Source organism: Centropristis striata, chromosome 15 (assembly GCF_030273125.1).
Source record: "Centropristis striata isolate RG_2023a ecotype Rhode Island chromosome 15, C.striata_1.0, whole genome shotgun sequence".
Lineage (NCBI taxonomy): Eukaryota > Metazoa > Chordata > Actinopteri > Perciformes > Serranidae > Centropristis > Centropristis striata.
This window is the reverse complement of record NC_081531.1, coordinates 26,664,648-26,677,510: the sequence shown is the minus strand read 5'-3', so window position 1 is coordinate 26,677,510 and position 12,863 is coordinate 26,664,648. Positions and strand designations below refer to the sequence as shown.

Genomic DNA, 12,863 nt, shown 5'->3' with positions numbered 1-12,863 from the left:
TACAACCGGTGGAGTGCGCATGCGTGGATAGTCACGTGAAGAAAAGCTGGTTTTATTAATCGAGTTTTTTTCTTTACTTTTTTTTTTCGTTTCAACAATTTTTATTGATTTTTAACAGTGAATTAGCAAACAGACAATAATACACAAACAACAACAATAATAATAAATAAATAAATAAATAATAATATATATATAAAAAAATAAAAACCTCTGCTATCTTGCATTTGCAGACACACACACACACACGCACACACACACATACATATATGTACATATGTACACACATATATATACATATATAAAAACAAAAAATAATAATAAATAATAGTAATAAAAAAGTTTACACAACAACATGATGGCTGCATTATACAAACATTGATGAAAACCAGCCCACCCTGCTCCCACACCTTCCCAGGCCCTCTAAACTCTCCCTTCGTTCTCTTTAAGTCCGAAACTTAAGTGATATTTGAGATACTTGTAAGGATATTGGGGGTGTCTTGCCCGGGGCTACATGGATTCAACAAGGATGAATTATCAACAATTCAGAAAGAGGAGGTTAGTAATAGGTACATAAAAAATGATGAAAATATTCGTAATATAATAATAACAACAACAATAATAATAATAATAATAATAATAATGATAATTGAAAAGAGAGACAAAGAAAAACAAACAACAAAAAAACACAAAAAAACCCCACATACACACGCACACACAACCAAAAAGAGAAGGGGGGACAAAGATCTCACTTCAGTACTGGTATCCAAGTCCTCATTTAACGGAATTTGTTCTCTTATAATACTCTAGAAAGTTGATCCAAGTCCTCTCAAACTTTTGCAAGGAGCCTTTAAGGGTATATCTGATCTTCTAAAGTGTAAGAAAGTGCATTATATCTCTTATCCATCTTGGATTTATTTTATTAGTTGTAATTAGTTTTTATTTTTTTGAAAATGCTTAGTTTTAGTTTAGTTTTTATTAGTTTTAGTTTTTTAAAATGGGGTATTTGTTGGGTGCCAGATACAATAAGGTCACAATAAAGGTTGCCTTTATTTCCTTTTATTATCCATCTCAGCCCCAATAAGTCTACTAAGTCATAAAACCAGATAGATGAAATAGACTTCATATCAACCCAAAGGTTGACGTATGAAAAAAGTTGACAAAGACAAAAACGAACGACATTTTCACTATAATTTTAGTTAGTTTTAGTTAGTTTTGTAACCACAAAATACAGTTTCAGTTAGTTGTCGTTTTTAAAAAAAACTTGTTTTTATTTTTATTTCAGTTAATAAAAATGTTGTTTCAATCCTAGTTTTCGTTATTTCGTTAGTTTTCGTTAACTATAATAACCTTGGTGTACACATCATGCTCCAGAACTTTTTTTTCTGTGCTTATAGTAACGATGCTTTCTTCATTGAAAGGGGGTGTCCAACCCCAACCTGGAGAAGTGGATTGCACTTTGTCAGGCCTCTGCCTTCAGACCTGCCCAGGTGTCCCACCTGAAGACTAAGCTCCTGCTGGTTTAGCTCTTAAGGTCACTGATGTCATTTTTATGCTCAAAAATCATGATGATTTATTTGACCTTTGACCCCAAAAACGTAGTTACTGTATTACTGTAAATTATTCTAATAGTAGGGCAAAAACAGAGTGCAGTAACTACAATGTTGTTGTCTTCTTTCAGCTTTTATATTTTGTTTTCAGTGAATAAACATTTTAAAATTGATTGGCTCAGTGAAATGGACTAATTGATCGGCGAATGCACGGACGTATCGGCCGATGCTGATACTGTTAAAAAACGCAAATAAAACGTGATATATCGGTCGACCTCTATGTTTAATTATCCAAAAGTGTGTCAGAAACTAAAAATCCCAATAAACATTGTTTATATTTCATTAATAACTCTATTACTAACCATTTCAATCAATATTTAGTGCAGTGGTGTTCATTACCTCTCACAGATCAGGGTTCAATTAAGAGTATTTACTTTTTTTTCCATTAAAAAAAAAAAAAAAATGCCTAAACATATTTTATGTGCATTGGAAAGACCTACATATAAAATACAATACTTTTACATCACATTTATTTTTTTCAAATTATATTTTACATTGTAACAGTTTTTCTTATATAACAAAATAAAAGTCATAACACCTGCATTCTTGCACTTTATAGATGAGCATTTTCATTTTATATGTTGATTACACTTAATAAACCAAGCAGAAGAAGTTTCATCAAAAAAAAAAAAAAAATACATTTCACTATTTTTTTTCTTAGATTTTTTAACTTTGGAATGGGTCAATTTGAGCCGCAACCTGCAATTGTAATCTCATATACTGCATACAATAAGATGGTAAATGATGACTGCTAGACAGTATTCCTGAAAATAATTTTGAGATCTTAATATGTTTTTCTTAAATATATTTCTACAGTATGTACCTGCTACTTCTTTGATATGTACATCTTGAACAACAACAACAACAACAGTTGTCTTATATGTTGCTCATAGAATTTTTCTTCTTATGCTTGTATTGCCATTCTTTGATGGCAGTGTTGTACCACTAGAGGGCAGTGTTAAATAACAACAGGAGACAGATCAACCAGTTTCCACCTGAGTTCAACCACTTCAGGTTTGTGCATTCCTTATACTTATGCCATTAGTCAGTAGTTTAACCAATTACCAATCGGGGTCCTTTTTTTTGTTGAAAATTGACGGTTGTGGGCGGTGGATATTTAGGGGAGGGGGGATAGAAGGGTCAAGGGTCAATAAATGACACATAGAAGTGGTGGACATCATCTGAAAGCTGTGAACCTGAAGATTAATTTAAACTCAGCACTATGTGTCAAGTTGTTCTGGTCAAAATATCTAATAAAAATGACCTAATGAATTATAGTATTTATTTATGAAACCTTTTATTATTATAAAGTGTCATAACGGTAGTGGACGCTTTCTAAAGTCCATTTCCATGTTCAACTACGTCCCATAAGTTTGTTTTGTAAGAAAGTTTGTACCACAATTTTATTCATACCGAGAATGGATAAAAATGGTCAGAAAAAAACTCCAGAATATAACATACCCAGTTTATATGATTCAAAGCCTGTTTGGGGACCGTTGGGACAGTAGATGGAAATGGCAAATGTGTACTACATGAGAAAACAATGTGGTGCATGTTTTTGCATGTTATCAGCATAAGTAGGCATGTATGTAAAGAAGTGACTTGTAGGAACCCAGAGAGCCTATTTTAATTCAGACAGCATGACGTCAGAGGTCACATGACCGCTTTGAAAATCGCCAAAATAGCCTAAATTTGCAGCGTTTTTTCAACAACTTCCCAACATGGTATATATATAGTATAATCCTAAAATTGAGCCCGGTATGCCCTCCGGAAGAAAAAAAACGCGGAAAAATCCGTCGGCCCACCGGCGACCTTGTGAATAATAACAGGTTGTTGTCCATGCCAAAATAAATCGTTCTTCATATAATTAGCACTACAAAGTTTTTTTTTAACCCTCTGATGCACAACATGGGTCTAAAGTGAAGTTAAAGTAAAGTTTTTATATTATATATCTTTGCAATGAATTCATTTCATCTTTCAGTATTGCTGGTTTTCCTCAAATAACTTGTTATTGATCATCATACATCCTAATTTTTTGTTTTCATTTCTTACTTTTTGAATAAAAACCCTTTTATCACTACGCTCCAAATGCACAAAGTCATTTTTGACCCATGTTGTGCATTAGAAGGTGTTTATATGTTGTCACCAATTCACCAATCACCAATTTAAAACCTGACAAAGAAGACGCAAATATGAACTATCCTATTTTGTTAAATTGGTGTTTTTCCAATGGAAATTATTGTTTGGTGGCTCTAATAAGTCTCAAATGTTTAAATATGTGATTTTCCAATGTAATCTGGTGGTTCTAACAACTCTTTTAAAGTTAAACCTTAAAAATAAGACAAACATAGTTACACAAATACTCCAATTGTTAATTCAGCGTATCACTTTTTGTATCATTTCGCTTCTAATGCACAAGGTCATTTTTGACCCGTGTGTAAACCTGATGTAATAATACAAAAACTATTTTTCTTCATAAAGTATTAAAGGAAAAATGGATATAATGATCTGTTGTAATAAAAAAAAGATATTCAAACACACAGCCAGCATGAAATAACATGGGAAATGAATGCAGGTCATTTTTTTTACCCATGTTGTGCATTAGAAGGTGTTTATATGTTGTGCATCAAAGGGTTAAATGCTTGATTGAAAGGAAAATCCTCTGAAACTTCAAAAAGGTTTACACTGATAAACAGCGCAGACTGGTCACTTAAAAGCAGCCAAATTTACCAGTAAGCTGATATGTCAGTAAAGAAATCAAAACGATTCACACAAATATAATTTATACACTGGCATAATATGAAAAATATTATGTGTGCAGAGGAAGAAACTGTTATTGTGTTGTGCATGTGTGTGTTTGTGCTGTGTGTCTCACTTTAACTCATTACGAGGCTCCTCTGGGAACACATTCATTTATCTGTGTAATTAGTTCTGCAGACTTATGAAAAAAGATTAGAGCGATCCTCCTTTGTGAAGAGTTTTATGATCGAAATTGACAACAGTTAAATGAATCCCCCGGGGGTTTAATCTTGAGATGATGAGATGTAACAATGTTCTATCGTAACAGCAACTCACAGTGGAGACAATAAAATAAGTCCTAAAATTGTCTGCTGGAACATGTCTCCCTGTCATGTGGTGCAATTCTACAACTGCTTTTCATGTTTTGGAAGATTGACTTGAAACTTTTAACAAGCAGAGTCCTTCTGGCTATAAACCAATGTGGTTTGGAGCAGTAGGTGCAGCTGTAGCTTCGCTCTGATGCAGACAAATGTGTTGTCACTTTGTCACTTCATCACATCGTGCTGTGATATTTTCAAAATGGGCAACATCTCTCTGTCAAGTATGATTTCCTCCTCACTATGCTGACTGCTCTGCCCACACTTCTGTTTGCAGCTCTGCTGTCTGTTTGTTTGTTTGTTCAAACTGTTGATATTAGAATCAGACTGATGAATCAGCCTGATGCAGCTGCAGAGGGTTAAGAGGGCTAGTCCTACACTGTAAACAGTTGTCCTGTAAATTAACAGTAAAATACTGGCAGCAGGGTTGCCATTGTTCTACTGTTAATTTTAAAGTTCCCTTACTGTTATCTACTTTACACTATGGTACTGTGATAAAACCACATACTGAATTACAGTAAAATCCTGCATTTCATTTATTTTTACAGTAGACTAAAACACAGTATAGTGCTGAAGCTAGTTGCAATATTGTTGCAGTATACAATGCAGTCATTTTTTGTAAATAGAACCTATTACTGTCTGAAAACCAATTACTATGAATTAAGTGCTGTCTTCACTGTAACCTCAGTAATTTTAATATACCATATACTGAATGAGTTAGTTGAGTAAAATACAGCCATTAAAAAAAATTATACAAGAAGAGACTTAGAAAATATCACATGTATATATATATCATATATTTTATGGGAAATTACTTACAAATTTTGCCCAGAATGCATTGTTTTCTACAGTATAATACCTTTTTAATGGAAAACAGTATGTTACTGTCACAGTTTGCCTGTTTTCTTACAGCAATTTGTTACAGTGTACATGTGATCTAACTGTTGCACTGGCTTTTCAAACACAACGAATTATCAGAGGATTGTGTCTGAACAAAAAAGTATTCCAACTTTATTGGCTTTTTATTGCTTTCATTGTATATCAGAATGAAACTGTCTTGTAAAGATAAATACCAATGAATGTGTATATAACCTTAATTTAACCTGGCGGGCCATTGAGAACAAATTATTATTTACAATATTAACCTCACAGTACAACACAGAAATATTCTTTGAATTTAGAAAAGAAACTTGATCTAAAGTGTGTCTTCAGAGATCCTACATTTAGGAAAATTAAATGGGTGTGGCCTGATGTCTGTCTGGTCCATTTACTTTTCTTTCTTTTTTTTTTATCATACTGTACACTACTCTTGTAAGAACAGATCTGTGGAATAAAGATTTTTGTTTTACCGTTTTTACTTCAGAGTAAGGTCTTCTGGCCTTCAACCACTACAGTTACCAATTTCTTTGTTAAAGCTGATTTTCAGAAGATCTTTAACAAGTTATGCCTTTAAAAAGTGATCAGGACAAAGTCAACCACTTAAAAAGTATTGGAGACATGTCCCCAGTGTAGATAACACAGTCCTGGAAAAAATTATAAGACTGTTGTTTTCTTCAGTTTCTTGTTCATTTTAATGCCTGGTACAATTAAAGGTACATTTGTTTGCACAACTATAATGATAACAACAAAAATAGCTCATAAGAGTTTAATTTAAGAGCTGATATCTAGATATTTTTTAATTTCATAATAACCAAAATCATTATCAATAAAACCGTAGAAAATGTCTAGATATCAGCTCTTAACTTAAACTCTTATCAGCTATTTTTGTTGTTATCATTATATTTGTCCAAACAAAGGTACCTTTAGTTGTACCAGGCATTAAAATGAACAAGAAACTGAAGAAAACAAGATTGGTCTAATATTCTTTTCCACAAGTGTTTGACATTAAAGACACACTGTGTAGTTTTCCTGTAAATAAAAACATTTGTTAAATTTAGTGCTTTCATAACAAATCATGTGTGTATTCTTGAAGCCTAAACATGATGAATGAAATAAAAATTGTATTGTTTATTTCTGTGCTTGCTAGCTTGCAATCTATACTTCCTTTGTTGGCAAATTGCTGCTTTTTTTGTGTGTTTCTGCCACCAACCAACTGTTGAAGCAGAATGACACCAATCATTTGGCAGGAATTATCCTTGTGCTGAATTGTTTTGCTTGTAGAAATAACTTAAAACACATTGTTGTTGTTAAGAATATGGTGTAAAAGGGAAATGGATTCGTCTGGAATTTAATGATCAGATGAAATGGACTGTATGGCAGGAAGAGGATGCAGGGCTGATAGTAAATTCTGGGCAGAACCTGTCCGTCAGCTCCTAACTCTGGACACAAATACTGCATTACGCTGAGAGGAGAGCAGAGCTGCAGTGAGTCAGCCTCTAAAACTTTGTGGTTCGCGCAACCAAATGTCCTTCATTTAACAGTCTGGGATGCGCATCAAGTTCAGCCATAAAGGTGTTTTTTCATCCCACGTTGAACCAAAAATGGATTTTTCTGTGGATCAAATAAAAGTGTTCACTGGCTCTGCTGCAAACTACAATATATTACCCCTGCTGAGCTCATGATTATAGTGCTCTTTATCCAGGAACTTGCTGCCAGTTGGCACAGTGACCAAAATTCAATTCAATTCGATTTTATTTATATAGCCCAAAATCACAAATCACAGATTTGCCTCAAAGGGCTTCACAGACTGTACATGGTACAACACCCCCTGACCTTTGACCCTCACATCAGCCAGGGACAACTCCTCAAAAAAAAACCTTTTAACCCTTGTGTACTCCTAAAAAAAGTATAACACCCACACTCCTCAGGGGTCAAAAAGTACCCCATGATATTAGACTGGTTTTAGGACATGTAGAAAAAAATCAACAACTTTTTTTTTTTCAGTATGAAAATTATATATCAATGTGTTGGTCATGAGTTGCCCTAAAAGGTGAAAAAAAAAGTTGGTAATAATTTTTTTCTACATGTCCCAAAACCAGTCTGATGTCATTGGGTCCTTTTTGACCACAGGTGTGATTCTATTTTTTATTTTTGCTGACATCCCAAAATGAACAATGTTTTCAAAACATAAGTTTCACTAAAAGTTGACATAACCTACTCTGTACATTCCAATCAAGAAATTATTATTTCACTATAACTGTTGAAAAAAATATTCAGGTTTTATTACTTTTTTTTCTCTTGAGATGAGGCCTAATTTTGTATATTTGACTAAAATTGACCAATAATAATAAAAAAATATGAAAAGTACATATCAATGTGTTAGTCATGAGTTGCCTTAAAAGGTGAAAAAAAACTACATGTCCTAAAACCAGTCTGTCATGGGGTCCTTTTTGACCCCTGAGGAGCACAGGAGCTATAAAAATGTATAAAACACGTAAAAATGTATGAAGAAAGTTGAATTTATTTATATTATCTATAAAGGATGCAGACAGACACATATGCTTTCAAGCATTTGTGCAAATTTCAAGCAATTCTATGAAAGTTAACCTACATTAACCGTATGTTGAAAATTATTTGGGGTGAAAAAGGAGCCCAAGAGTACAGGAGGGTTAACAGAAACAAGAAAGCTGTTTCAGTGGAGAAAGTGCCACTAATAGACGAGTGCTTTAGATCAACAGAGATGCTGTCAGTGGGATATTTGATGGACTTTAATCCTGAATAGGATTTCCACGGACATCGGGAGACTCCGGAGTGGACGAGGAGGATTGGGAAGAGTGACAGCACACAAATACACACACCAGGAAAAAACAATCACAAATGTCTCAGTAATATTAGAAGTGAGTTTTTATTAATCACAAATAGAGTGGTTCTAAAATGAACAAAAACAACCCCAGCAGGCCCCAAATGGACATTCTACTGTTTGTGAGTTTGGTTCCAGAAAATCACGTTTTCTTACATGTTGTACCAGTCCTCCTACCAGTCTCAGTGGAGCTCTGCACAATGGCGAGTGGTTTAACTTTCTCAGAACACACACTGTAAACCATCTCTCACTGTCATGTAAATATAATCTCTATCACCACTGCTTTGCAACATCTAACCACACCACAGATGTACAGATGTGTTCAGGTCTGCCTGTGTGCTAGATGCAGGCTGACATGTAGCTGCTGCACATGTTCCTGTTAGCAGCTGACGCTTCGCATGACCTCTGCTTCATAAAACAGGAAGAACGCCTGAATAATTAGAGCTCCATTACAGCTGCATGGCACTGTCATGAGTCAACTCTTGGTTTGAACATTGCGTTCATTGCTAAAAGCAGTTTCAAAATAAAACTCCCCCAGCTGTCGGTGGTATAAAAGTTAGCCAGTGCGTCCTTTTATAAAGCAGCGCTCATAGAGAAACGTGCCTGCTTTGTTTGGGTATCCATCTTTTTCTTTTTTTGCCTAATAGTGCTGTGTCTTTACCAAAAATAATTCCCACTATATTTAGGCACTAATATATTTCTATCTCTACTTCAACATGTCTACACCTTCAAATCTATGAAAAAAAAAAGCTATTTACAAATTTGCAGATACGTATGTAAAGAAGAGAAGTGGAAATTTTCGGTGACATCATTCCTCTCAAACGCCGTGCTTGTAGTTAAAATGAATGCAAAACATGATCCTCCGACAGCATCAGAGCACAGTACACGTGGAAGAGAGCATGGCTGTAGAGAAACTGGACAGAAGGCACTTAAGAGGAATGAAATTTGTACAATTGAGAGGGGAAAAGTAGCACCTGTGTGCTGCGTGACTTGTATCTCACCTGTAACATGATTCATTGTCAACTTCACCGGGTTAGAAAGGTTTTGTCTTAATGCAACTTGGAAAAAGACAGAGCAGTGTTTCTTCTTCTTCCTTTGTGCAAATGTTGGGCAGATCGTCTCTACCATGACTGATATTCAGTTAACATTTCACAAAACATTCACAACGCCTGAACAAGAGATTCATACGAGCAGCATGGAAGTTAGATAAACACTGGTTCATTTCAGGTTGTTTTATCTGGTCGGAGCTCAGAAAGATGACGAGAAGGAGCCAAAAGCAACACAACTCTGAAACTCTGAGCTGTTTGTTCTGACACGGGGGTGGAATCAGGACTGACTTGCCATGCTGGTGTTACAGGGGAATTTCCGTATGTTTCAACCTGGAGCATATTTTCCCATTTTTTGTGTCTAAGTAAATAAGTATATTATATGAGATATAATATAATCTGAGGGGGAAACAATGAATGTCCACCAGAAGTGCTTGTTTTCATCACTGACATGCTTATATACAGTCATGAAAAAAAATATTAGACCCTTGTTTTCTTCAGTTTCTTGTTCATTTTAATGCCTGGTGCAACTAAAGGTAAGTTTGTTTGGACAAATATACCGATTACAACAAAAATAGCTCATAAGAGTTTAATCTTAGAGCTGATATCTAGACATTTTCCATGGTTTTATTGATAATAACCAAAATCATTATCAAGAAAACCATGGAAAATGTCTAGATATCAGCTCTTAAATTAAACTCTGATGAGCTATTTTTGTACCTTTTTAAAAGTAATTATACCAGGCATTAAAATGAACAAGAAACTGAAGAAAACAAGGTTGATCTAATCACTTTTTTCATGACTGTATGCTTATTATAAGGGTCTGACAACATTATAGAACACTGAAGTCTCTGTGTTAGATCTGGTGAGAGGTGACTTGCTTGGACATGAGTAGAAGTTTGAAGAAGATATTCAATAAAATACTTTTCTAATCTTTTGCTCTTCATCTGCAGTCCGAAATACCTTCAAATTACAGAATTTGTCTAAGGAACTAGCTCTTGCTCTTTAACCAACCAAATAGTGGTCAGAAATTAAGGCAACATCAAAATATATTATATATCGGTATGGAGATATTGTTTCAACTACATATCTCTGTCTATAATATATCGGTCTTAATACCGTTATACCGCCCAGCCCTAGTATCTAGAATGGACTATATAAATGTAATGTATTATTATTATTATTATTATTATTATTATGTACATTGAGGGTTCTAAGTACATTGCCTCTTCTTTTGTTGCTGCTGGTGGCTTCACTCAATACTGCACCAGTTTAAACAATTGTGATCCCCATTATTCACTTAGACACCAAAACATGAAAATATAGGGTCCAGGTTAAAAAAAATAATAGAGAAATATTCCTTAAAGAATCTTTTGTTTATGCGTTATGAATGATATGATAAAATGTTACCTTTTCTCAGTCTTACAAATGGAAAGAGTTTCATATCGCCTCATTAGGACATTTTTTTTTTACAGTTTTCACCACTTTACATAATCTTGAGAGAGAGAGAAAAAAAATACAAATATCTATATACAATCAGTACAAGTGTTAACCCTCCAGACCCCAGCTGTGTATCTCTGTAGAGTCTCTGCTGACAGGAATGAGTAATATGAGCTTCAGTCAGACCTAACACGATTTTAATTTCCAACTAAAATATTTAATCACAACTAAAGGTTAGAAATGTTAGATGAGGTCTACTCTCTAATTCCAACAAATATTAGCAAAAATAGCGTGTAAACAGATTGGACATCAGCAAATATCAACCAGGATTCATGTCAAAGACTGTGTTTAATGTGCTTTACCTAAGACTCTAATAGTCTCTGTATGTACTAGAGAATTTACACTGACGCTCTTGGTACCTTCAGTAATTGTAGCATGAAAATCGACGAGTCAGTAGTTAAAATAACAAAGTCCTGAACTGTAACAGAAAAGTCTTTGTCGTCTCTGTCATTTTATCCAATCTGTTTCTATTCAGAATTTACTGTCTAGTATTACAATTTAGTTTTGTGTGGGTCTGGAAGGTTAACTTACAAACCCTGTATTATTATTATTATCATTATTATTATAATAGTGTAATACTGAACGTACATATGACAGCAAAACTCTATCCTTGACAGTAAATTCAATATATACAAGATTAACAGCAAGCATAGAAGGACACTTAAAATCAAGAAAATGCAGCACTGATTGTGCGCAGTGTTTCACAGCATTTGACTGGCACTCTTCAAAGCCTCTTACTAAGACTATCTACAAACATTAACATGGAAGTCTCTCACAAAAGAAAGTTGGCGTTCCCAGCGAAATTAAATATGTAAGACCGCCGATCAAGAAACCACATCTTGATATGCCGATACGAATCGTTTTTCATTTTGTCTTTCTCTCTTTTCCAATTGCAAAGGTGTAAATGCTTACAGCTCGATGTGGTGAAAGTGTTACATATTCTTTTTTTTTATCCACAACCAAATAAAAAACAACACATGTTAGTATTTTACAAATATTTAAAAAAGTAAACCTTTATCTATAGGCATTTTAAAATATATTCCATCAAAAATAGTCTGACAAATTTCAACAGTAGAAAAGAAAGGTTATACAAATGACAGAAGGTTTGAAGCAAAAGTAGAAAGGTGTCATGATTGACTGTGGAGGAGAAGAGGCTCCTCCGTTTCTACCTGGCAGAACACCTCGCTAGGTGTTTAAAACCATGCAATAACTGTAAAGTAACAACTCCATAATTTAGCGGAAATAATTCAGTTGGTGGTGATGAACAAATGAACGTCAGTCCCTACGTGTGTAATTCTTTGACATGTTTGTTGTCCTGTGAAATCTTGTCACCTTTGGCAAACTTGAGTAGTGTGTTTGAGTCGTGCTGAGAGCTCAGAGCATGAACTGTGGCAGCTCCGTGTCACACAGCGAGGAGCGCAGTCCCACATGTCATGTCGTTCACTCAGCACAGTGCCCGTCTTCATCCTCTCTCTCCCTTTTCAGATCACAAATGACGACTTGTGTCGGAAATCCCCCTGCAGAGAACAAACGGCACAACAGGAGACATATTTAACAATTCATCATATTGCAAGTTAAGTGGTTCAACAGGAACACATATATACAGTCATGGAAAAAATCATTAGACCACTCTTGTTTTCTCTCATTTCTCTCTCATTTCAACACTGCTGTTAAAGAAAGTGTGAGTTAAATACGCCCATACCATTTTTTTTCGGTACTTCAAATAGGCATCAAATTCAGAATGAGTGTATATTTGCAAGAATATTTAATCTTTAACACTGCTGTTAAAGAAAGTGTGAGTCAAATATGCCCGTACCAATTGTTTTGGAACATTTTGTAGGCATCAAATTCAGAA

General features: G+C 34.6%; 1 protein-coding gene across 1 annotated transcript in view; it reads right to left on the bottom strand.

Moving 5' to 3' along the window:
• Window positions 1–10,847: 10,847 nt before the first annotated feature.
• Window positions 10,848–12,863, bottom strand: part of jam3b (junctional adhesion molecule 3b) — a 41,030-nt gene continuing 39,014 nt past the window's right edge. The window contains exon 9 of the mRNA XM_059351086.1: window positions 10,848–12,525. Coding sequence (XP_059207069.1) covers window positions 12,490–12,525 — 36 coding nt within the window. The 3' untranslated portion in view covers window positions 10,848–12,489. The remainder of the gene's footprint in view (window positions 12,526–12,863) is intronic.